The 27,980-nt window shown below is 38.5% G+C and overlaps 1 protein-coding gene across 7 annotated transcripts in view; it reads right to left on the bottom strand.

Moving 5' to 3' along the window:
* Positions 1 to 27,980, bottom strand: part of EML1 (EMAP like 1) — a 120,499-nt gene that overhangs the window by 49,086 nt on the left and 43,433 nt on the right. For all 7 annotated transcript variants that reach the window (XM_041476229.1, XM_041476227.1, XM_041476228.1 and 4 more), the window contains exon 2: positions 1,451 to 1,633. In XM_041476229.1, the coding sequence (XP_041332163.1) occupies positions 1,451 to 1,633 (183 nt within the window). The remainder of the gene's footprint in view (positions 1 to 1,450; positions 1,634 to 27,980) is intronic.

Genomic DNA, 27,980 nt, shown 5'->3' with positions numbered 1-27,980 from the left:
ATGAAGCCTCTTAATCCCTTGTTAAACCAGATTTGATGGAACATTTTATCACAGTGGAGGCTATCTTTAGTAACATTTAACTTATCTGATATTTTAAATTTTTTCTCAATAAAACAAAGACAAAATAAGGAGATTACAACAGAAAGGGAAGAGAACATGAAGACAAGATTTCAGATATTTAGTGCCTATTCCATCTGACAGCTAGCATGACACACAAATAACTCATTATTTGCCTCTGCAATTCTGTCCCTTTCAGCTTTCCTCATCTCCTGACACAAAACTTTGTCATAAACATGACATCTCAGTTCAGCAAATTAAGTAGTTCCTACCAATCTGTAGTTCTGTTAAATCAATTACTAGAACTAAGTATTTGTTGCAGGGTTACAAATATATAACCAAAATTAAAGGAAGTCCTAACTTTAAACAGACAATATTATGAATCCATAAATACATAACATAATTATCATGCAAAGTAAGGTTTTAATTAATATTAATACATACCAGGAACCCAAAAGAAACAACTTCTTAAGTTAGACAACAGAGAGCCTGTGAAGTCAGTACTTTCTTTCCACATCTAGGTTGCCACCACTCTTACTCCTAAGACCACCCTAAAATACCTTGTGTGTTTCTCTGAGCTGCACACAGGCAGCCTCCCAGGCCTCTGCAGCCTCACACACTACAGTAAATCACATTGCTTGGGTTCTAATAAACCTTTACTCCTGTGAAGTGCTGGATGTTCAGGTCCAGCTTTTCTGAATTGTGCACAGAAAAACTCATTCCTGCAGAGCAGGAGCTACAGGAGAGCACATTGTGGCACATGGGCACAGCACAGAATTCTGCCAAGCAGTGACATCTGTCACACCTTGTACCTCACTGGCTCTGGCTCTGCTGCTCTGGAATATGGTCAGGTAACATCCACAGCTCTGCCTTTCTTTTATAGTTGAGCAGCTGTATTGTACCATCTCCTTAGTCATGTCAACTCTGTGCTAGCTTAGAGCTCTGTCTTATGTCTGTATGATCCATACACACTTGAGACATTTTAAATTAAATTTTAATTACAATTTATATAAGTTTAATTCATTTTTTAGGATAAAAATCCCCCAACCTATTAGGAGTTTCACCCACAGAAGACAATGCCTTCCCTAAAGAGTTTATAAAATACCTTGATCAGAAGTAAGGAAGTGGTAGCAATGGTTAAATGTAGCTTGTGGATTAAGCATTAAGAAAATGCAAATGCTTTGCTGGTTCATGTAAACTGTAGAAGGCTCACGGATTTAACCATCTGGATTTCTATGTGTTCTTTTTAACAGGTTGAATTTCAAATGTATTTTATTTAGAATTTGATTTGTTGAATTTAAATATTTCAAGATCTAATTAACGACCTATTTTAATACATATGAAACAGTCATTGAACTGCACTATCTATTTTACATCTGTCTGAAATGCAAACCTTTGGTAGGTCCTTTCTTGTTCTGCATGGCCTGCTGCTCCTCTGTAATATTCAAGCGTCGGACCACATCAGCAAGGGCAGATTTGAGCAGCTGGATGTCATCTTCCTGCATCTGGACACGCTGCTCCAGAGAGGCAATGCGATCTGTGACCTCCATGCTGCTTGCAGCAGAGGCACTGTCATCTAAACAAAACAGCAGAAAAAAAAAATGCATTATCAATAATGGATGGCAATTGGCTGCAGGTAAAAACAATGCTTTTCTCAGAGCTGATGACTTCATGAGGAAGAAAGTTTTTGAGTGAACAAAAGGAAGAGATGGAAATAAAAATAAATAAATAAAAGATAGATACTTAAGTAAGTTGTTATGATGTTATGGCCCTGGCTTCAGGGCCAGTTGTTAATTGGGTTCCACTACCAATTATCTGCACGTCAGAACTGCAGTGATCAATCATCACCCTTCACTGTTCTGCTCAACACAACATTCTGACACTGCTGGGCATTCACAGAGAGCTACATTTTCTGATATGCTACACGCCCTTCCAGAGTTTTCTGTCTCACATAGCTCATAGAGATACTTTACAAATACATAAGTAACAGATAGGTTTATACTTTTTCAAGCTACCATACACAGGCTGAAGAACAGATACTGACCCAATCTGCTAACCCCTAGTTTATACCAGCAGCTTTGAGAACATTCCCTCTAACTGAAATAAAAACCCAAATAATTTCAAAATTACTCAGCAACTATACTCTAAGCCTGCAAATTATTAAAAGGGTAATTACTTTGATACAATTCACCCATTATTTGGAAGTAACCCATAGTAGCTTCAAGACTGCAAATGCATGATGAGGACTACATGTTCTTTCCACTCAAAACTAGCAATAAGAATATATTTCCTAAATGAGTTTTTTATTCCCATCACATAGAAACACTGTCTCTTATTACAATATTCAGTTAAGAGAAATAAGAAAGCAACACCAAAGACATCAAAGTCAGTATCAAATAAGGAAATAATGTGCAGTTTTTAAAGAGAATTGCGAAGTTTTATTTAACTAGGCTTCAAAACCTACAAAAAAGTTAGGTACTAACTTACTGGATGATCTTAAGTAATCTTATCAAGGATCATAGCTTTCAACTCATGACTTAATAAGTAATACTGTAGCAAAAATGGATATTTATGCTACTATCTGCAAGCATAATTGACTTCTCCCTCATTCCCAATGCAAGTCTGCAGCCTGTATTTCCTCTGTTAAAGCTGAGCTCTCTTTGTGAAGAAGGTGGTATTTGTTTTAATTTCTTGTGTTCTTAATTCTCCTCTGTTCCAAACGAGAGTTTTACCCTTCTTTTGTAAAAGGGCGCAATACAAAAGTTAAATGGTTTGTGTATAATAATAACTCCTCTTGAATTTTAAAACAAAGTTAAGTGTTTAAAAAAGGAAAACAATTTTTCTGAGTACATCTAAAAGCATATCCAAGAACGATAATGCATACAAACTTTTAATCATAAGCATCTCGGAAAAAATGGAATTAATTTATTTTTTAAAAAATCTATTCATCTCCAAACCACTCCAATGCAATGGTTTTGAAATCTTTTCATCAGATCAGTTTTGGCTTCCTCATCCCTCACACCCCCAATAGCTATCTGTGGTTATCAAAAGCTGAATTAGAAACAACTCAGAAACAATGTAACAATATTGACATTCCATAAACAGCTACAGACTATTATAGTTTAAAATGCTAGTTAATTCTGTTACAGGATTTTCAGATCTTATTTAAAATATCAGCATTAGCATATTATTAGGCTGAATATAGTAGTAATGAAAGTATCTGTTTCTGAATGAAGTAAACCAGAATTCAAGTTCCTGAAAAATGTTAAAAAACTTTCCCCATGACAAAGCTTTCCAAACTTTGGCCTAATCAGACTTCTACTCAACACAGGACTCTGTCCTGTAGCTATTATAGGTAATTAGTCCCCAAACTCAGATTAGCAGCTATGCTGGCAGCAGTAAGAGCTGCCTGCAGAACTTAACCTTTCCTCTACAAACAAAAGCCCCACGCTGCTCTAATGACTTTACACTTTAACTCAGCTGGAAATAACATGGATTAGCATACTGGACAATAGGCAACCAAATCAAAAGCTTGATTTAACCAATACAAGCCAAATTCAAACTTTAGTCATTCTGCCAAATTCAGTACCATCAGGAATACTTTTCCTCTGAATTCAGTGAACAAAAAATAGCCGAATCCCAAAACCAGGGCAGTAAAGGAAACCCAGGGGAAAATCAGTTGGTGTTGAAATGATCTACCCTTGCTACAAAAGAAAATGTCCTCATTGAAATATCCATTTCACTAACTTTTAAGTGTGTAGAAACAGTAATTTTGCCCAGACATTAATCATCAAGTGGTAAATCAGTGGCACTGGTTTATTTACAATCCTGTAAGAAATCACTCCCACTAATAACTATTAAGATGTACAGTTGTCTCCCTTCTTCCCCCTTCCCCCATCTGTCACTGTGACTCTTCCCCTCACACCCTCACTGGCCAACAGGCCCCAGCAAACCCTTTCTTGGACACAACATCTGTATCTTCCACTATCATCTCCTTGTAGGGTCCTGGCAACATAACCCTCATCCTTTCTGTAACCTACAGCTTGTTTCATTTTTATGGTTCTTAATTCACTGGGTGCAGTTCCCTTCCAAGGATGCAGAAAAAAATAAAATTTTAACAGCTTTCAGTAAGATTGTAACTGGAGACAAGACTGCTTACAGTCCAGTACCATTTCACTTTACCTCCTATTTGCATGCATGTACAAGCAAGCTAGAAAAGAGGCACAGAATACAACAAAACTACATTTTATGAAGAATGCAAAGTTCAATCATAAAATAAGCATAACCTGTTTGTTATGCAAGTTGAGGGTGGAATGTTCTTGCCATCGAGATCACTACATCCCAGTATGTTGAGCAACAAAGCTGCATGTTCAACACAGCCAAATAAGTGAAATGGCACAGTATCAGAAGAGAAAAAAACAATTAATGCCATAAACTAACAATACAACAACGAAAATGTCACTGCAGATGTCACCTATTCTGTCCACACAACCAAGAGTGGTATTGTTAGCCTAATTTGTGACCTGCCTCTGCAGTGTACCACCCATCCTCACAGCAAAGGACATTTGCAAAGAATATTTTAGCACACATTTGTAATGCAATTTGGAAAGGCAAATGAAGGAGACTGCAAATCCAGACAAATTGCCTTCAAGTATTAGATCTCCTTATCAGTCACTACCACCCCTTGCCCACAGATGGGCAGAACAGACATCACATCACCTACATGGGGACCATCAATAGCACAACAGAATTAATTGTTACCTTTTTCATCAATGGGAAGAATAAGGACTTTACAGTGAAATTTATGCAACATGGTTTTAGAAACCTGAAGTGAGTCACTTTCTACAAAGTTCATTGATTTTCACCGATTTTAAGGCAAGTCTAAATCATTGTCTCAAACATGTAAATCATAGAATGGTTTTGGTGGGAAGGGACCTTAAAGATTCCTGTCCACCTGCAATAGGCAGGGAGTTAATCTACATCTCATGACATAAATGCCACCTACAACGTCCAAAATTAGAAAAAACAAGGAGGTATCAACTCAGACGCCTCATTTTTCATTGCAATAGGTATTTGTGGTAAAACTTGGAAAAAAGAGTAATTTATTATTTTTGCTTTGCTGAGATTCTATAAGTTTCAAAGGGAAGGCAGCAAAAAAGGGGAATGTATTACATGCCTCTCTAAATTGTCCAACCAGCTAATCCATGATCTCATAGATTGGAAAGATTTCTCATGGCAAACTAAAAGATAATACTGAGTCAAATGATTAATCTGCTTCCAGAGTGTATTCCAGTTTTACAGCAATTTTTTACTTGAGCTTAGCCAAATATGAAGAAACATCTGAAGCAAAGCCAACAACAGAACGTGTATGCTGTTTACAAGAATGATTTCAATACTATTTCTTGTATGTAGGCTAAAGCTAAATTACATACTTACACCATTAGTTAGAAGGAAGCCTATTAGATACATACATAGATTTCTTCTATAGAAAAACCTAAACCTTCTGAAAAAACGAAATGTTACCTGTATGTTAACATATATGAAATAATTAAAGTAGGACTTGGCATTCTCCCCCACAGAAGAACTACTTTATTCCACCTTTGCATTATGCAAACATTAATTTTGAGGTTATCTTGTCCAGCTCAGACCACAGCAGTTGACCATGCAATGGAAATATTAGGTACTGATTCTCAAAAGACTGGCAAACAAATTTGAGTTTATTCAATCTACATGGCATATTTGGAGCACCAATTAACAGGATAAAACCCTACATGAAGTACTTCCAAAACTGATTGCAACTGTGGTTGCTAGACACTTTTTTTACAAAACATTTTAAAAGTGGCATCTCAAAGTCTTTGCAGAGTTTTCCTTGTGTTTAGACACTCTGCAGGATATCAGGAAAGAAAATGCAAGCCTTCTGAGGACAGCAAATGCTAGCAGTGGACATTGGCAAAAACTAAAGATAATCCACATGACGGAAAACTGCAAGGGATGGCAGTAGAAAGGCAGCATCACCCACACACAGAGCAGCTCTTCTGCTAGCATAAAGACATAGATTGTGCCAGCAAGCCTGAATTGAGCTCAGCTGGCAGGAATACTTTCTGTCACTGAGAGATTTCATTAAGTCTATCACGTTCTGTACTTGTCCTGAAATCAGTTGGTACAAGTATTTACATTCCTTGGAAATAACTATGAACTTCAGGGCCACTACTACAGTCTTATGAAACTGTACATGGACAGAAAGTAATTCTCCACCGTCAGCATGCAGCTGACTCTACGGCAGAACACAGCAGCTGCTAAGAAAGACATGCCATCAAAGGAGAGAGAAAGTTAAAACAGTAGATATGAAAATACAAGCAAACAAACAAACAAACAAAAAAGCACAATCCTGCAGGCTGCACAAATCCAGCCTGAATTTGACGCAGTATATTAGCAAGCAATTAAGAACACTGAAGATCCTACACTTCCAGAAACATCTTTCCACCCATAAAGACCTATCACTTTTACACTCCACTAACTGCAAAGCTGTCAGATGTGGCACATGTCACTCAGCACACATTTGGCAAGTTCCCCTTCTCCTGCCCACATCATCACAGAGATCTCATGTAAGTAACTGAGATACATCAACTACTTCCTTCAAGCATCCTGGGAGTAACACTACCACTAACTTTCAAATGACCTCTCTGCTTCACCTCTCTTGATACCATATGTTTAGCTTGAAACTCTAAGAGAGCAGAAAATCATCCCTCTGTGGCAGGCATCTCCTACACCTTCCAAATCCCTCCCTCCCTATTTGGTTCATTTCATGCATCTTTGAGTCTGGGTCACAGAAGGCAGGCAGACAAGCTATTTGATAGAAACAGTTTTTCTGAGTTGACAGCAGCAGAGAGAAAAAAAAAAAAAACCTGGGAAGAGAGATAATCATCCCAACTTCTCTCAAAATGAACACAAGCAATTCACTGTAGCACAGAAACAGGGGAATGCAGCCACAACACTGTTGCCAGGCTTTGAAGCAAGATTGGAAAGTACCAAGCATTCTTGTATCAGTTTCTGTGGCATAATGTCAGCGGTCATTCACAGACCAGAGCCTCTGTGCAAGGCACCAATGGGAAAATAAAACAGCAGGTTTAGTTTCCTTTGACAACACCACGCCAAGCTCCTTTGTTTAAAAGATTAATGTCGACAGTATTTCACAGACTAAATATCTTTCCTCTGCTCACTTTTCTAATGCAAAACACTGAAACACTGTACCATACCTGAAACACAGCAGCAGCCCTCCAGGCTTGTCTCCTGGGGACAATGACAACACATATGGGCAACAGCTTATCATAAAGTCTGGTACATACTAGACTGGTCTGCCAGATTAGAGCTTTCCACTGCGAGAAGCAAGTGGATTTGAAGCCCAAAATAATGTTATCCTATTTAATCTTGTTACTTTGTGTGGTTAGGGGAAAAAAACAGGCAGAATCTTCTAACTACAGGTAAAACTGTAAACATTGTTGCTTTACGTGAAGTTTTGGTTGCCAGCTGAATGTCTAATCCTCTAACTGTATTTTGCTATAAATGTATCTATAATAGGATAAAAGTTCAAGCATAATATATACTTTTTCAGACGGAAAATTTTATGAGGAACAAGAAATCATATCTAATATCTAAACCCAATAGCTACAGGAACAATGCCATGCCTATGTATAAGCTCATGTATGTATACACACATACCATTTTTGAACAGGTAGGACAACTTTTCAGTTCATTCTGTATTCTAATGCATGTTCTTAAGATAAGAGTGATTAGCAATGCAAGGAGATGCCCTAGTTGGGTACAATCAGGTACATCTCACATTAAGTAATCTGAACAGCCCAGATTAGTTTTTCCATGTCTTCACACGATATGTATGTGTAGGAGGAAATGGGAAGAAAACTCTGTCCCACACATCTGCCTAATGCCCTACTCTGGATGTGCTGGGAACCACAGTAGCAGTAAAGTAAAGCATCATCTTGTGAGAACAGATCTAAACCATTTTAATAAAAAAAAATACAAATATCTTTTTGTCAACTAATATGGACTACAGATGATTATTCTTGTGAACAGTATTTTCCCTCCTCTAATACAGCTAGCTATTGCAAGCCAATACTTATTAAATCTTATTACTATATTTCCCAACACTCACAGAGGAATAACTTGTCCTTTTACAGTTTTACCGCAACAAACTTAAAGACAGGGAATATAATTTCCTAAAGTTAGAGGCAGAATTTGAAAGGATAAATCCATAATAGCAATCATCATTCAGAGCCTCACAGCTGGGAGCACTACATTCATTAACAAAATGGGAGAGAAGAAAATGATCTAACAGAACATTTTCAGAAAGCTCCTCGTGGCTAATTAGTTAGGAATCACTGCAGCAAAATTATAAGCATGTGTCCTTGACCTGCCTGTAGCTGTCAAGCTATAGCCAGCAGCTTACTATTTTTTCCCAAGCAGATGGTAAATGAGCTTCTACTTGGAAATCAACCAGTTAAAAATTATCTTCCCCAACAGCACTTAAGAAGAAGATGGAAGAAATTTTTGACACACCAATAAATTAGAGGAATTTTGTTCAGAAGAGGTCTATCAACATAAATGCTTTAACAGTTCAGAGCTACTGTGCTGGCTCTGTTGAACACAGAAGTCAATAGAAAATGTTTTAGCCAGTTATGATTCCTGCACATGATCAGCCCATACCATTGTAAAAAAAACCCAAACCCCAGCATTGCAAACAGAAACCAGGAGAGTAAAGATAATATTCCGTAGCATAATACTAATGCAAGGATAGTAGTTTGAAAAGGAAGTGACTCCATAAGAAACTGAAGATGCAGCCTAACAAGGACTTGCTAATGAAGGAACCAGTAGGGTAATTAAGGTATCAGGGCAGAATAGCTGGGCTGTGTTTTACCATCTTATATTCTCAGTGATGTGCTGAGAGAGTACCTGCATCACACCCTTAAAACAAGAGAAGAAAAATAGATGTGGAACATGGGAGAGCATCTCCAATGACTCTCCTTTCTCCATGTCACAGCTACAGCCCAATGTCCAAGTCATCCAACAACAGCTAGGAAGGAATGAATGCAAATTCATCACATAATGTAAGGCAAAAAAACTTCAGCTTTTGTTTAGCACTACTAGACAAAAAGAACCAATTCAGAAGGGATTTGCTTCTCCTAAATATACCTTAAACCACATGCAAATAGACACCACACATTAGTTCACAAAAAATGTTCTCCTTGAAACTTTATTGTGTTTAATTCAATACCTTTTCACTGCTGTAAAAAAACTGGATGTTTCCATTTGATTCTTCAACTATGCCATATAAAGGCAGAAGGATTTATCTTAACTTGCAGTCAGGAGAGATTGAAAAGGCAAGAAAACTGATTTAAAACACCTTTTAAAAGTTACTGATGTTAGCCCTTGGGAACACATTACAAGCCAATTTTATTTTTTTCTTCTTTGTTGTTTATTTAAGTTATTTTACAAAAGAAAAGTTGATTCACACCCTCAAGAAACCTTAAGGTATATCAGCCAGTAGCCGATCTGCAGTTAAATGTGGCCTTTATGTTGCATTAGAGACAGGACCATTTAAACACTTAAGAAACTACTTAGGTCAGCATACATTTTGTCATTTTCCTAATTCAATATTACATATTTAATATTGAATATTACATATTCAATATTACAATGACAACTGATCCTCAAATTTACTTAGACCACTAACTTTTTACCTATATTTTTATAATCTACAGTTTAATGAAAATTATAAGCTTATATATATGGTTTTTTAAAAGCAAATTGAAAATACATAAGCAATTAAACACTTTTCCATTTAAGAAATTACAAATTTACTAAACTGAGACTGCATCAACAGCAAGTAATCCATAGTTATAAATTTGAAATAGTTTATGTTTTGTCTTATTTCGTAAGTGCATCTGAGAAATAAGAATTGGAAAATCTCAGCCTCCAATCAATAGAATTTATTTGCAAAATAAATACCACTCCCATTCTACATTTACATTTCTTAAAGGCTAATCAGCTTTATTAATTGTTTTCTGTGGACTCAAACTAAGGGACACAATACAAAGAGAATAAAACATTTCTCCTGCACCTGCAGAAGGGGCCATTGATGTCTAAAGCAGATTTATCACTTTCACAGACTCTGGGTACTTGCTCTCAGCTAATGGCTTTACTTTCAGCAGTGGTCTGACTTTTCTTTAGAACTCTGTACCTCGTGAATATTTTAGTTTCTGAAATTAATGCAGTGTTGGGCTTCATTACAGGTTGTCACAAAGACAAATCACAATCTAAATATTTAAAGGAAAAATTATTTCAAATTTAGAAAACTATTAAAAGTAATCTTTTAAAACCTGTCTTGTTCAGTACTGTCTCTGACAGGAATATAGAATTTTTTCTAGAATGGGCAGTTAATCTAGTGCACGTGAGAAGTACTTCAACTAACTAGTGATAGCCTTGCTTGGATGGCAGAGGTAAAAAATCCACAATGCCCATAACAGAATGGAATTTTACCCACACTGTCCATCTTCATCTTCAGTTAGGATTAAGTCTTCCCTTCATTTAAGTCTGACAAATATAAAACAATACAATAATATAATTATTAGTAATATACTTTCTTACTGTAAACTCTTCCCATTACATATTCCCACTCTCCAGCAAAAAATCTTTGCTAAGATAAATGCAGAAAGAACAAACTGCCCTTGCCAAGGACTCAAACACAGCCAAAGATACCACATTTGATACAGTATTTGATGTCCTAGTATTAACCAAGAAGATGATGGCTTTAAGGCTGTTTAGGAGTATGAAGAAAAAAAATCCCTTTATTTGCTATCCTTAAATAAAAAATGAAGTCAGGTTCATTTCAGGAAACAGAGAAACACACATAATCTGAAAAATTATTTGTTAAAAATGTGACTCCTCTAATAGAAGACAATTTGCATTCTTTTTATTTTTAACTGGGTTCCCTAGCATGAGATCATATTTTTATTTCACCACAACAGGGTGCACAGCATTGTCACAAATTCCATCCAGCTGTGATGCCATTCCCAGCACACTAGGAAGTGTGGTCCTGCCACCCTGTGAGAATGAGTGAGTTTTATTCTAAGGCTTGCCCCATCCTTCACAGTACTTGGCAATGCCACACATGCACATTGCCTATTTTTAAAAGAAATTCAGGCTTTCATGGAGGAGGAGATGGAGGAGGAGACAGAGATAAACTATTTTATATCTTTCAGGTTGGGTAAAAAAAGTTTAGAAATACACTTTGATCAGCGAGTGCAATATTGTCTCTCCCCAGGGCTGTGGACAGCCCTCAGTAAAAGTGACAGAGTCAGCAGATGTCTGGTCTGCCCTTGGCTGGGAACAAGCCCAGGCCAAGGTCCAAGCAGAGCCCAGCTCATGACCGTTCCTCTCCTTCAAGGACTTTGTGGGACTGATTTCCTTCTGGCGGCAGTCAGTACTTCTCCCGTATGAGTTTTCACTCGAGAGATTAGATGGATGACGACTGTGCAGAGTAAATCCTTTCCCAAAAGCCATCTCCTAATAGCACTGTGCTGAAGGACTAGTGTGAACAAACCCTGCAGAAAGCCTGGCTGATAAGGCTCTTGTAGCCCTGTGATTACTGGGAATCTGAGCTTCAGCCTTCATGATAAGGTGGAACCTATCAGCAAAGACAAACCTTTAAGGCTAATACGGCCATTCAGCTTTAGGGCAAGAGTTCTCTTATGCTTTCTTAGCTCTGGATGTGGGTGGAACTCACGTAAGTCAGACTTCTGTATGCAAGAGTACAGACACAAGTTAGGTCAAGTACAGCCACTTGAACTAAATGAATTTAGTATTTTAAAGGCAGTGTTTAACAATACACTCTTTACTTACAATTCAAGAAGGAACATTTTTTAAAGTGGTCCTGCACATAGACTGGTGGCCTACAAGTACATAAAGATTATTGCAGTGATAAGATTTGCCCAAAACAACATTCAGGTACAGTAAACTTTCTCAACACAGCACAGAGCAGTGATTTCCATGGGCAGTAAACTGAGGACCACATTGAACTTGAAAATCGCTAGATTTACAAGAGACGGAAAAAAGTTGAAACTGATCAGGAAACATTTCTCCCAACTCCACTGAAGAGATAGTTCACAGTACATCAATTTTTTGCGTCAGCCATGGCAAGCAGGAGATGCCTTTTTCAAAATATCCTTCATTTTAACACTAGACAGTCAAGATTAAAGCCTAGTACAGTACAGCTTCTTCACAAAAATACTTCGTTACATAAAAGCAACAAACTTCATAGATAAGGTCACGCTAAGATACCCAGATCTCCATGGCAGAGAACTCCAATCCCCAGAAGCAACAGTTTCCCTGAGCCAGTGACCCAACTCCTCACTCTCAAAGGTCTTATTTGTAACAGTTTCCAAATGTTGATTCTTCACCAAAAGCAAAAACATTCCGTATTTGCAAAGCCAGAAGTTGAAAAGAAAGGAAAAATGATCCAGTTGATCAGGAATCCTGTTACACTTAAGCCAACAAGCAACTGCTCTAGTGGTGAGTGCCACTAAGACAAAGGGGTCACACAGTCAAGTAAATCTATCCACACTTCTCTTTTTCTTCCTTTTAGATGGGAACAAGACAGCTTTGTAGGCCCACTATCAAATAAAAATAACAAAACAAAACCCAAAGCAAAGAAATAAACAAGCTGCTCCTCAAAAAATCCACCCAAGAATAAACCCAAACAGTTAACTGAAAACTGCATTTTGAGAAGTCATTCACAGAGTGTGATAGTTCCTGCTTCCCTAATCATTAAAAAAATATTTTTCCTACTGTATTACAAAGTAGTTCAACACCCTACTAGCCCCCCTTGCACGAAAAAGGCTTTTGAACTGGACATCAAATATACTGGTTTCATATTTACTGCATTTCAAAATCACATTAAATATGCTTATCAGATTTATCTGACTCCAGGAAAGTCTGTCTTCTGAAATGGATGAGGCCTAATTCCTACAAAATTATAAAGAATGATTAAGTAATTAAAAAGTCTTATAACACACGAATAAAAGTTTTGTTTAAAGCTTCATTATTCAGCCTTAGTTCATACATTTTCTTACTCCCCAGAGCTTAGAAAGGAAAGTTTAATAATTTTTCCAGAGGTGCTAGAACTTTCTATCTGCTTGTCACCTTATCCACAAAACAACCAACAGCAAGGAGAGTACATGGATTAGCATCCATGGATCTGTACCAGATAATTTATAAAAACCCACTTTGTTTCATGGACAACTGCTTACAGCAGAAAAAAGGCAAGTCCCAAGAATTTTCAAAGAATCTCCTCATAAACTCTGCAAGAGGCTACCCTCTCATAGTGCAGGTTCTGGAGTCTTCTCTTCAACCTGCTCAGTGGCTGGTGGGGCACCAGAACAGGGTGCCCAGACAAGCTCCAGATGCCCCATTATTAGAAATGCTCAAGGTCAGGTTGGATGGGATTTTGAGAAACCTGATCCAATGGAAGGTGTTCCCTAGCTTTATCATCAGTAAAATCCACCCAGCCCTACCCCTGCAGCCCTCACTCAGGGCTGTTCTGTGGGGCTAAAGACCACCCAGTCAGGCATGGCAAAGGCTGGAGGACATTCAGCTGTGCTCTGAGACCTGTACATAAAGCCTGATCAGCATCATGCTGTGAGAGATTACAGCACACTCAGCAGAAACATCTGCTATTTTGGCAGCTCCCATCTGATTTCTGAAGGACTTGGAGGCTGGCAAACAGGACAGTGGGGTGAGAAAAGGGTCCCCGCAACAGTGCTGAATCCTGCAGAACTCAGCCTGACCTTCTCTCAAGGATATCAAAATGGTACTAAACATTTGCAAAGAAAATAATATCTAAAAACTGCCAGCACAGACCAGGCCCTCACAACTGCCTCTTGACTGCCCACAGACAAGTCCCTGCAATAAAGGCAGCTGTTGCTGCTCCCACCTTCATGGAAGAGATTGCCCCGTATCTCAAGTCAGTACACACAGGGACACCTTCACATCTGAGCTGCACTCAGGAGTCGTGGTCCCAGGGCACAGGGCATGTGACTACCACCAGCAGGTACTAGAAAGAGCTGGCAGCACTGCCAGGCTGGAAGCTCAGGGGACTTCAGCAGGTAGGAGTGGATCTCTATTTGCTGTGGGAAAGAGCTGGGATCCAGTGTGCAGGTGGAAAGTACAGGATCAGGCTCCCAGATGGCACAGGACACAGAACATGGACAAAGTCCAGTGCAAGCAGCCAGGAATATAGCAATAGGAGCGGGGCACTTGCCACTATCCGAACCCAATTCTGCTGTCACCACTACATTTGGCCTGCTGATGATACCCTGCCAAATTAGGCTGAAGATCCCCTAATCCCACAGAAATACTAAATGCCATGTATTGTCTTCTGCCTTATGTGTATCTCCCCATAATTAATTTTCCTGTGGACTAATCATAAAATTCATATGCTACAGGTAGGTCAAGGCCCTGCTTCATCTTCACTCCCTCTTCCCATTCTTCCTTCTCCTCTCTATGCAAATTACAAAAATCACCCTCTTCTTTAGATGTTTTCCTGCATCCTTGACAGGTTGTAAAGGCAGTAAGGGTAATATTCAGAACATACAGTGCAAGAAAAAGCTTATTATTCCTGAAAGTTAATTTGAAAGTGAATAAATAAGACAATGGGTAAGCCAATATACACAGTTCTAAGATTATACCCATAATATGCTGCATTAAGAATTTCTTAACGTGGAAAATGAGTATTCAGAAAAAGAGTGCCAGTAGCTTTCCTCAGCTTCCCTTGAATTACTTCAAATGGATACAATCTATTTTCACTTTAAAGCCTCTGCTTTACACAACTGTTCAGAGGGCTTCATCTTCAGCGCAATATTGCTTAAAGAAAAATGGATACAAACCTGCATATCATTCATATCCAATGCCTTGCCAACCCACACCTTCTTTTTACTATCTAATTATCATGTGCAAGCCTGTCAAAAGTGTCAAAAGCTTTTTTTTTTTTAAGCTGCTACTTTTATCATCTGAAAGATGTCATCACTTGAACAACACTCGTTTGTTTCCCAAGGTTTGTGCCCCCAAAAGGTCAGAAGAAAACCCTGGACCTCACTGCACTCTGCACCAGTCACCTTGGGAGAAGCCTTGAGGGACTGAGTTTATTTGACTGCTTCCCATTTCTACTCCCACAGTAGAATTCTGTGGAAGTGGGAATTCTGCTCATACAGATTGCACAATATGATAACTGACATTTAGTATGCAGTGCTCAACCACAGCTTGCTAAAGGACAGGTAACATGGACTTGTAAGAACAACATTTTTGTTGTTCAATTTTTCCCAGTCATAACTGGAAAAGAAAGGGAAAGATTTCACAACTGTGCAAGTTGCTGACTTGTCAGCAGAGTTACAGAATTGCTGTTTGCAGCACAAAGTGACTTCAAATGTTTAGGTAGGTCTACCTATTTATGCAGCAGAAGAAAAGATACTCCAATAAACTGCATGTAAAACCAGATAATTTACACTTAAGATATATTAAGTTTCTACAAAAACATCTTACTACTACATTTACAGTAAAGATAAAGCTTCCACAGTGCAGAGTCTTTGCAGCACAGAAGGACACAGACAGCTTGGTAAACTGAGCAATGGCTGCATGACACCAACTGTTTTAAAATCACTGTATGTATTTTAGCCACTACTAAATCTAGTAAACCTAGTTAATACAAAGCAGTGTAATGTCAGAAGTGCTCTGTGCCAGGAACAGCTGGAAACACCCAAACAGAAGGACTTTCACCATGCCATAATCAAGATGTTTGAAATAGCTTTTTTCCCTCCCTGATGTGTTGTCCTACTTCCTATTCTGTACAACAAGACACTTATTTTAAGGGAGCCAGACTGGAAAAAGTTAGGAATAGCCAGGAGAAGGTGGCCTGTATCTATTTTGTTCTTGGGGGGAACTACAGGAGCAGTGCTGAACTACTGAGCCTTGCTGGGAAGGTGAAGGTAAGGCGCTTGTTCTTTGGGATACAGACTGCCATGGACTTGGCAATTGTTTGCTCACTGAGCATGGGACTGGCAGACGCTATGTGGAACCAGAATTACAAAGAATGAGAAACTTCTGCTGGGGTTTTTGCCCCCACTCAAATGTCTCTCTTTGCCTTTTCTGGTATTTGTCAGTGGTCCACTGGGCAACACCTAAGATGTTGGGCTGGGCTGCAACATCTCCCTCTTGAATCTCTTGTTCCACTTCTTAAATGGATTAACCAGTTCCTAATGCCAGATATTAAAACACTGACAAAATGCATGTGGATTTCCACAGTACTGATTTTAGCAATTGTTCTAAATTAAAACCAAACCACAAAAGAGACAGTCTTAGCAATTCTGTAATTTTAGAGTCTTTACTAAAAATCAGCTGTTTCACTTCTGTTAAAATATCTGCATGATGAAAAGAAAGAAAATGTCAAAACTTTATTATCCTTCTCCGTGCCTCCAGAGAGGCTTCAGCCAGGCAACAGCTATTTCAAAGCCTCACATCACACATGCCTAGAGATTTAAACCAAGAGAAGCAACTGCCAAATTCAGGAGGCAGTAAAAGGCTTGGATTTAGAGGGCTCCCTGAGGCTAAACATTTTTTTAAATTAAAAACTCAAATATAAAAACTAAAAAGGAAGAAAAGCCTTGAAGTTGCCCCCTCCTGGAACAATATGCACACAAATCTCTCACAACCTTCTGAGTCACAACTACCAAGGTTAATAACCCAGCATCAACGAAATGGTTTCTGGGCTTCACAAAATCCTATAGAGCCTTGCAGGAATCACTGGAGCTGCTTTAGGTCTATTTAATCTTCTTGGAAACAACAAAGAGTAAACAAACAAAAGAGTAAACTCTCTCTCAAGAACAAAATTTTTAATCCAGGCCTTCCTATATGGGACTGCTGAAGATGGTTACTAGCTCCTGCAAGAGTATTTGTGTTTAAATTCCTCAATGCACAGAGATCTTGTGGATCTTCCTCTTCTCCTTGCAATGAGTCTCCTGTAATTGAAAGAATGCCCGGATTTGGTTCTGAGAACAGAACAGCAGCATCACACTGATGATGTTTGTTACTGATTAATTCTGGTTTTAGGGTATGTCTTTTCCTGAAAAGTTAGGGAATCTGATGAACATGCTCCTGAAACAAGTATGTTCCCAAGTAAAGTAATGTAAGAAAGAAAAGATTATTGTTCTTGTGATAGAAATTTTACTTCTATCTCAAAACTATAAAGGAAAATTCTAAGAAATACAAAGCTACAAATTTCCAAAGTGCAAGAAAAAAGGTAGGTGATATTCAATTACTATTTCAATTAAAATTTCAGTTTAAAAAAATATTGAATACACCTGTATGCCTGGGGCAAACTATGATTCTTTTTTTAATTGAATGTGATGTCATATTCTGAAGAGCACATAAAAAGGATTACAAAAAAGATTGAGATCCATCGTTTCCAGGGAAGGAAAAAACAACAAAACACACACAGGCACACATGAAAAGCAATGACAAAAACAAAACATTCACCAAAGAAAGAGGAATTTCAATGGTAAAAAATTTATGTTAGTTCACCCTGCTTAGAATGGGTAGGTGGACTGGAAATTAAATTTATGATGCATAGGTAATTTTCTACCTCTATGAACCTTAATTCAATTTTCAATCATATCTGTAGCAGTCAAAAAGTAGTTTCCCTCTTTATTAGTCCTCAGCAGCAGCATGTCTCTCCCTTGTACTGCCTAATCCACAGTTTTAAAAGTTTGCCTACCACCACTATGCCTGGCACAAGACAGGAGAAAGGGAATCACTTCTACCTGCTACAATACATAACAGATGGGCAACACTTCTAACTTGGATTAATTTATTGATGCTGTGCAACACATGGTGCCACAAGCAGCTGCAATGACAAAAGAAAGGGTCCAGTTCCACAAGACACAATGGCCATTCTAGAAGCCCCCAGTCTGCCTGCAGCACCCGCTTCTCCTACAATTTATCTTTTGCTGCCTCTGGAAACTGATTTAATTCTCCAACTTGGCAGAAAACTAACACAGCAAAAGCAAAACCAAAATACCACACACAGATACTGCCTGGATTTAATTTTCTTTTCTGTTAGGTTAGCATGTTAAACTAACTCCTGACAATTTAGTCCATCAAGTAGGTAAAACCACAGACAGCAAGTGAGGGAAGGGGAAACAAGACCTTCCTCCCAAGCAGCTGCACAGTGTGGTGTGGTTTATCAGCCCCAGGTGAAAATGGAAACGGGCAGTGGGGCAGGGATAGGTTTGCCCTCAAGACCAGAATCCATTTAACCTCCGTCTTCTGAATTTTACAGTGCTATCTTCCAGCTCCCACAGCTCTCTGGTTTATTAACCTTTACTCCTAAGGAACACTATACACCCTCTTATCACATAACATCTGAAGGACTGAGCCTGTCATCCTTAACATCCCTTTGTCTCCCCATCTCTGTTACTTTGCATCCTTTCATTTCATTGAAACAGTTGAAACATTATCACATAGTGTTACTCATCTTCAAAGTTAGAAAAATGATTGTATTACATCCCTATGCATCAGAAACAAGGTACATTTTATTTTAAAAGGACAGATGAAAGGAGAAAGAGCTCTTTTGATTCATCTTGGCCCTGTGGGAGGGTGGGAAATGGTAGGTTGCCCTGCTATAGACTCCCCTATTTAAACAAAATTTAGAAATAAGCAGATCAATCACCCAGGGGTATGTGCTCACAGAAGAAGCTAAAATACAAGCAACAGTATCTTACCAAGAACTGACAGCTACAGAACAGAATCTTTCAAATAATTTACACATGAGGCAATGCTGGAATAAACCACACTACTCTGTTCACTGCTGTAAAGTTTCACCCTAATGCATAAAACCCTGTGCTCCATAAAAAATGAGTGAGTAGATACAAATATATTGCTCTCGGGAGACCACAGCAACAAATGTGTTTTCCAACTTCCATGAATTTTAGTTATAAAGCATTCACTTAACACAACAGCAACCATTTTTCAATTCCATAGCTGAACATTTAATCCCACAACTCAGTTATTTAACTCTTTCCTAAAACCAAAAAAAAGCCTCCAGATCATAAAAGAAAGCTGAAATACCATTCAAATAACTAACGATGTAATTCAGCTATAAATTTGTTCTGAAATACCACTGGCATGATAGTCAGAACCATTTTTTTCAGATTTGCACAGATAACATGCTTATCCTAAGTCTTTCAAACAACAGGTCGTCCAATACAGCAAAAACAATCTAAGCAAAACCCACCACACAATAATCAATAACAATCTGGGGAGGGAACCCAAACCAAATCCCTTCCTATTTGTATTCTGTTTATTCAGCTTTATAACCAGAGATGGAAACACCAAGATATTAAATAATAAAAAGAACAGGTAGACTTCTACACCCATATTCCTTCCCTTCTTTCTCCCTTAAAAAGGACTGGGGTTAGATTTTTCAGTAAAGCAGAACTGTTACAAATGTAAAGCCTTAATTTTAGTTCTGTCTGATCCACTGAAACTTGCTCAAAAGAAAGAAGTCCAGAGTTTTCAATTTTTTGTTCTGAACATGATCAACACTCATAATGACCTTTCTGACAGAGAAACCATTAAAAAAATCTTCAGACTTAAGGAAGTGCTCAAGCCCAACACAGGTCCTGTGGTCCCTTGTTCACAGTATTAAAAATCTCTTCTCAAGAAAACCAGGACAGAACACCAAGGAAGCAACTTCTCTGTTGCTGTACTGACCATGTTACTTCCCAAATCAGAATGAACAATGGTTAAAGACTAGAGAGTGGGAGAAAACATCTCAAAGACTATGACAATTCAACTACCCCAGCTCTAGCCGCCACAGCTCCCTATACATATTTCAGTTTGTTCCCAAAGGATGCTTATGCAGTGTTTGTCACCCATCACCCCTCTTTGGTTCATAGAGGCCAAGTCTTGGGAGAGCACTCCAGCAGCACAGCAGGAGTGCTCCAGTGCCCAAGTGTGTTTGGTACATGGCATTAAGTTAGAGCTAGCCCACAGTAAATGCAGAGACACTGGATACACCAGCCCTCACCACAAACTGTTTTGCTTTACAGATTTCTTTCTCTTGTCCCACAGTTCCTGCTAAGGTGGACATGGCAGGTGCTGAAGTGCAGCATCACAGAGCTAGTGCACCTTATATATAGATCTTTTAAGTATGCAGCCCTTCAGCTGCAAGACCCTGCAATACACCAGTCAAGAAAAGGCTTATCTGTATGCCACCAGTAGCTGACCCCAGCCTAGACCAGGAGTCTGATGGACCACACACCAACCCCCCAAATTTATAAATGAATCTTTTCTCATTCCTCAGTAGAGAAAGGCCTCAAGCCTTGCAAAACATATAAATGCTTAACTTAAAAATTGTATAAAATATTTATTCCCAAAGGACCCCTCATTAGTCCATTAAAAACCTCTGAACACACAGGAAATCACTTACTCCAAACTAAAATACAGCTACAACAAGGACTTCTCACACTATCTAGCATAAAAGGGAAAAAAATAAACAACCTACCCTCACACCTCGTTCCCTGCATGGCATTATACAGAGTTCACTAAATTACAACAGATACATATTTTACTACAAGAGCCTGAATTTCTAAGAATCCTCATTCTTTTAGATTCAACTGGACTTTGCCATGATCATTTCCAGAGTTTCAAAGTTCAGTCCTACAGAAGTCCACAATTAAATTTCTATCACCTGCACATTGTCTGGATTTTGGTTCTTACCCCAAATTGCATCAGTAATTATTTACTGTGTTACACTGAGGTGTTGTACATGCACTTTATAACACTGCCTCATACAATACATGGGCAGAAACTCCTTAAATTCAATTTTAAAATTTAATTCAAAGTTCAATCTTTAGGTTTACAGTTAGTAACCTAAAAACGCTGGCCTCATTTTTTAGATCATTTAAGCATAGTCCTGTCTGCCACTGCCCCATAATTTTGGCCTATATTTGGAAGCTGTAAAGCAAAAGGCAGGAATGCAGACACTGGTTTGAATAAAGACTGGCCTGAGCCTCAGAATATGCTAATGCCTGTAAGGTTTTTATCAGTTTAGATAAAGACCTCGTTGCCCCCTGTGGCCCAGCCAGCCTTGCTGGACCACCCATGTTGCCACGGAGCTCGGTCACCTCTGAGAAGCCACCCTCGGGCACCGCGCCGTTCATGGGGCACTGAGCAGTGGGACAACGTGGGGAACACTTGTACCTGCGCCAGGGGCAGCACAAGGACACACCTGCCACATCCTGCAGGCTCTTCAAAGCAGCATCTCCACGTGGGAGATGGAAGGATGCTTTCTAGGCAGCAACAGGTCTGGGTAAAACAGCTTGTGAAATGCTGCATAGGGAAGGGGAAAAGGAAGCAGCAAAATGGTAACTGGTTTTAGTAAGCATAAAATAAATATTAAACTGTCTGTCAGGATCTTTGTCAGGTTTCACAGGGATTTTTTTTCACCAAAGGAAAAAAATAAATTAAGAGTTGCTCCAAATGCTTCTGATTCCAGGGTACAGAAACCTTTAACAACCTCAAGGAAATTCTAGACACCAGTGCCCAGTTAGCCCCACTTGACTGTACAGGAGTTGCACTGGGAAACGACAAAGGCTGTTTCAGTCTGCTATGTTCTTCAATACAGTTGAAAGAAAAAAGAAAGATGTAATTTTCATAAAACACAAGGTTCATTACAAAGTTTGAATCTGAAAATGTTTGCCTTTACTAACTTGAAACAAAGATTGTTTCTCTATTTACATATCGAAATGTGTTCATCTATTCTGCATCTTAGGAGCCTCACATTTTAAAGCTTAGCTTAGGCTCCTGTTCACACTCAATGCTCAGATGACTAAAAGCCAGCAGCAATGCTTCACATATTGGCCTGCAACAGACTACAGAAGTCATATTTAAAACCAGAAAACATTTCTTCATTCGTGTTTGCAGGAACCTTGACATAAGCTTCCAATCAAATACAGGGTCTATGCTGTTAAGAAATGCAAATTGCTTTTATCACAATGAAGTGTTTATTCCAGATTTTAAATCCAAAAAGGTGATTAGTTTCTACATTCCACAATACCTAAAAACAGTGCTAGAGATCTTCAGTGCTACTTTTCAAATGAATATAATGTATTTATTCAGTAATCAGTCATTTCAAAGCAAGATGAGAATATGACGGACCATTTTTACCCTTTGGAAGTAATGGAGTGTGGACAATCTCACTTAATTACTTTCCAAAGAATTAATTTAGTGAAATCATGTTAACATATCATTATCCCCACCCCATCTCCCTAAAAAACCTCAGGGAGCTACTTCCACGTTTTAATTATGTAATGGACGAACATTTTCAATTGTGATTCATGGAAGAAGAGCATCATCCACAGCTCCTTTTGCACTCCCTTTAAGCTTTCACAATTCCTTATGGTTGCCCAATTAGTGTCATTTGCAAAGAGCAAGCAGCCAACAAAAAATGTACTCATTACACCGTTTCATACAACCTTCCTACTTATTCTCTCTCATCATCCCCAAGATTTTAGAGATCAAAAGACAGGTTCTTTATTACAGCTTCACAAAACTTCTCTTGACAAAAGAACTACACATCAACTTTAAAATCTTCATCTTAAATTCCTAAGGAAAGGATAAAGAAGAGGGAAGTCAGAATAAAACCTATTAAAATGTATGTCACTGACTGGTGCACTCCCTCACTGTCTCCTCACGTATATTCATTTTTTAATAATGTACTTTTAATATAATTTTAATATTATTTGAATTATTTGCATGTGACTTAAGGTTCAATAAAAGAATTTCAGACTTGCTATTTTTAATTAGAACTTAAAACATATATTTTACCAGTTCCGTAAAGTACTATTAAATTTTTTAAAAACTCCTTGAAGATCAGATAAAGCATGTTTTTCTACTGAGAGCCCAATGCTTTAATTTGCAATTCTGTATGTTGTTTTATTCATGATAAAATACTTGATACTTGTAGTTTCTCTCCATATTGCTAACACTGACACAGATTCTCTGTTGAGGTTTGACTATCACTAGAGGATTCTCTCATGACTGGTCTACATTTTCATTTGTTTTTGGAAGCTTAGTTAAAAAAAGGAAGAAAAATTAAATTCCAGTAACTATAATTAACACCACTCATGACTAGCACAAGTGTTAATAATTCATGTTTTGGAAATAAATAGCTAATTAAAGGGCAACAAATTCTGTTTACTTATATAGTGCCTTATTAGCAATAATAGTTTGAGCTCTAATAAGCTAACAATATATATTGTGCAAGTGTCCATTGCAGCAAGTTATTTTTAATTCATAGCATACTTATTTATTCTGCATTCAATTACTGCACATACCAACAAAAAAAAGTGTTTCTGTATGCCACCTCTCCCTCCCCTTTACTCCAGTAGTGAAGAAAAATATTCTAGAATCAGCTTATACTCTGTATAGCTCCAAAATGCATAAAACTGACATTTAATGTAGAGTCCAATTCAGCATTTCATTTAAGAGTTTGACTGCAAGAGCCAGAACAAATCTCACTGAAAGAAAAATTAAGAAAATGCTGTCTAAGCAATGCTGTGTAAGGTAAGAAAATCTTCTGTCCTACAAAACTGGTAGAAGCTTAAAGTGGGGCACGGCTTCCATTCCTGAGTTCAAAACACACTGCTGTTCTGGAGAGAAGAGGTGTAGAGATGAAACATGGGAAAGCTTGATTTGTCTCTCTGACTGTGTTGTTTTGGACTTCTGAGAAAAACAACGTGAGTAATGCTATTAACAAGTTTGCAACATCTTTTTGAACGTGCTTGCAACACCTTTTCCTACGCAGAGCGCATGAATCTGCCCAGTGAACACTAAATTAAATCCAATTTTGTTTTGCATTACTGCTAGGAAGCGATCACAGTAAAACAAATTACAGTCTCTTCCAGCCCTTGACAGATTTGAACTGGTGCCCTGAAAGCTACAAGGCTCAACTTACCATTGTTCCTTCCCTAACCCATTCCATATTGCGTGACTTTGGTCCAGCTGTAGGAAGAGGGTAACTAGCTGCATTTAGGAAGGTTAAGGAGAGGAAGTGTGAGAGTCAAATGGGAAAGAAGAGACACCACCAGAATAATACTATCCACACAGATTTCCTGTTTGTGGTGCTCACTTCCTCACTGACAGGCACTGCTCCACACGCAGATACAGGAGTCAGAGAGAAGAGGTACACATATTCCATTTGTTTTCGGGAATGGAGGAGAATTACAGAAGCAGAAGATTCAAACCTTAAATAGATTGACAAAAACTGAGTCACACAATTTACTTTTCATGACTTAAGTGTGACTGACAGTTATCAAAGCTATTACTTGTCAAAAATCTTAATATGATTTAGTGATTTTGGTCATTTTGGAGGGAGGGAGCTAAAAGGAACAATTAATTTTTCAGAAGTTTTTTATTATTGGTCTGTTCAGCTTGGAGAACAGGAGACTAAGAGGAGACCTCATCACAGACTACAACTTCCTCAAGAGGGGAAGAGGACAGGCAGCCACTCCAGTGACCTGTGTCAGAGCCAGAGGGCATAGCCAGAAGTTGTGTCAAGGGAAGTTTAGGCTGGATATCAGGAGAAGGTTCTTCACCCAGAGGGTGGCTGGGTACTAGAACAGGCTCCCCAGGAAGTGCTCAGCCCCAGGCCTGACAGAGTTCAAGAAGTGTCTGGACAATGCTCTTGGCACATGGTGTGACTCTTGGGAATGGTCCTGTGCAGGGCAAAGAGCTAGATGATCAGTGATCCTTGTGGGTCCCTTCCAACTCAGCATATTCTGTGATTCTGTGATTATTCTGCTCTTTTAAAAAGATAAATTATAGCATAGTTTGCATCAATTTAAAGTTTTCTCTAAATTTTTTACTAACAATTACACTTCAGGTAATCTGTTAAACAGAACTGTAATTAATATTATGGAGTCCCTTGCCAAATATATCAATTTCATTAAGAAATAATGTTGCACACTTTTTTTTACTGCTTTACCCAGATACTCAAAAGTTGAAGTTTCTGTCAAACAAGGCATTTGGGGTTGCAGGAATGGCCATTTGACAGCTATGATTTTCTCAGTAGCCACATGAAGGACATTTAAAAGATGCTACAAGTTCCAAAGAAATCATAGAAAATTTTCACTTCCATCTTTAAGTCTACAGAGGCATTTTGCAGGAATCCCAGATTTCACCCTTTACATTTCACATACCTAATAATCCTGCCCACAGCAATTACTGTGATGAAGGCTATGCAAATAGACAGAGAATAGATAGATAGAGATTTGTGGTCAGAGAATCCACAAAACTCTGCCCACACCCTACGAGTCTTCCCAACCTGTCTATAATCAGTACTGATCACAGCTGCAGCTTAGTAAATCAGCTGGAGGCAAGAGGAGCGCTGTCTCCAATTCCAGTATGTGTCTTGTTTGGTCGTGTCCAGCATGGTTCTCTCCACCAGTTTTTAAGCAGATGCTAAAAACCTCAACACTATCTTGCCTTATCAGTATCCTTCCACTTTTACCTTCAGGTTAAATAACACATGACTAACAACCCGATTGACTGTAGATAAACATACTGGCTTTCTACCTAGAAGTAACTTCTATACCAAGAAAAGTATCTATAACCAGGCATAGTTAATATTACCTAAGTTTTACTTTACAACATGCAAAATAAACCAACAGAGTCCTTCATTACCTGGAAAGTGACACGTAAGTTGAGAAACTGTCCTTGGGCTTTAAGACAAGTTATTTTAGTGTCTTTCTTAAAAATAAACAGAACAGGCAGAGCAACTAACAAAACATTCTGTGCATCTGAAGACTGTCCTCTGAAATTGAAGAGGGAGATACCAAACAAATCAATAAATATTATAAACTCCTCCAAAGCAGGCATGTACTTTCTGCTCAGCTTACAACTACGGAAACTAAGGCATCAAGAATGAAATAACTTGCCTAAAATCATACTGGAAGTTTGTATTTCTTGCTTTGATGTTATCTCAGATTGACACTTGTGTTCATTAACACAATGTTTCTCAAATGCCAACTGTAGCTTTACTATTCTGTAAAAAGGAGTTTGAAGAAAGTAGGTGTCTTTGAACTAGCTGTGCTAAATATTTGCCCTAGATTTTAGACATGTAGCTCAAAACTAACATATTTGCCTCACCCTCTTTCTTCTCTCCCTTTCTTCTCCATTTACCTTTTTTTACACATCACAAGCCGTAAAAACACATTACTAAATAATCATGCAAACTAAATCTGCATATGAGTGAAGACCCAAATTCTTCTCCTGAACCCAGGGCCCTTCCTAGAAAGAAAGGAGCAGGTTTGGGGCACATCTGCTCTCGTATTACCTTTTTTCTCCCTGACCAGGTGCTCCAGCAGCCAAGGTCCTGCTCCCTCATCCCCATCACAGCCTCCTGCCCATTGCTGCTCCCTCCCTCCCCATACCCTCTTGGGCTCCCACCCACTCCAAACAAGGAGAACATACTGAGAAGTGGCAGAAGCTGCAGCCATCCTTGGCCCAGGCTAGACCTTGGTTGCTACCCATAGGTGACACATAGATGTTTTTTCAGGAGCACAGCCTTTGCATCCTGATCTTTTGAAACAATACATACGGGCCATCTCTTTATCATTTATTTTGTTTGAGAGCACAGAAGATTCCATAATGTCTTTTTTTCTACAACTAAAATTAATCCTATTCAGAGCAGGAACCTTTACAGCACACAACGATGATCACTTTGAGTGCTTACCAGCCGTTCTGTATTTCGCTTTACCATATACTAAAATCATATTGTCTTTCTTTCTCTACCACTTGCTTGCTTTGTTTGGTTTCTTCTACATGTCTGCCCCACTCCCAGCTTCACATCATTTTCATACTGACCATTATATATGCAAGAGCTTTCCACTTGCCTGTAAAACAATTTACTTACCACTTTCCAACCTCAAAACCCTCACTGGCATTTTCTATTTGTATTTTCTTCCTCATGGGCCATGTGTGAAATACCTGATTACCTCAAGGCTGTACTCAAAGGCTTGATTATCTTTAACTCCTCATCTCATTTAATATAGTCTCACTAAAGGCTAACTTGTAAATTGAAGGGCTTCTGAACTCAGCCACATTCTTTTATAAGAATAATACAAACTTACAACAGCCCTTGAGATTGCTATCTACAATGAGACAAAGCTAAGCAAGTGATTTGTTCCAGAAACACATTCTAGAATATAACACTTAAGAGTTAACTAAGATTTTAAAACCTATGTAAGTACAAATGCATATGGCTTCTTTCCATTGAGTATAATAGGTGCTCAGAGTTACCAAATCAACATGAGGGACAGTCCACAGGAGTAAGTTACTCTGCTTTTTTTAAGTATTCAGAAAGTGATGCTACTCCTTCTGCTCACACTTGCAGGCTACTATCATGACCACTGTAAAAGCAAAGCTCAGGGATTTTGGTAGGAAGACAGCTTGCTTATAAGCGGATTAGAGTATAAACTTTTAAATACATTGCTGTATGTTTCCTTATTAAAAACACTTACAATTAAATATTTATTAAGTTTAGGCAAAACAGGCATCTGCTATTAGCGTACAACCCCCGTACACAGTCACAGTTTTCTCTCCTGAAGAGCTCCAAAAATACGGTGTCACTGCACAATGCACAGACCACACACACAACTCCTGCTGCCCTGAAAAAACTGCTCCCACAGTCTCCAGGTTCACACATATCAGAGTTTTCTGCAAACCTGTCCCTTTCTTGCACCACACCACAAAGAAAATAATGTGAAATTTGTCATCTTCACAGCTTCCAAGGAAAGAGG

This window comes from Pyrgilauda ruficollis, unplaced genomic scaffold (assembly GCF_017590135.1).
Source record: "Pyrgilauda ruficollis isolate IOZ18807 unplaced genomic scaffold, ASM1759013v1 scaffold38, whole genome shotgun sequence".
NCBI classification, from domain to species: Eukaryota; Metazoa; Chordata; class Aves; order Passeriformes; family Passeridae; genus Pyrgilauda; species Pyrgilauda ruficollis.
Note: the sequence above shows the minus strand (reverse complement) of the source record. Positions and strands in the feature narration are given on the sequence as shown.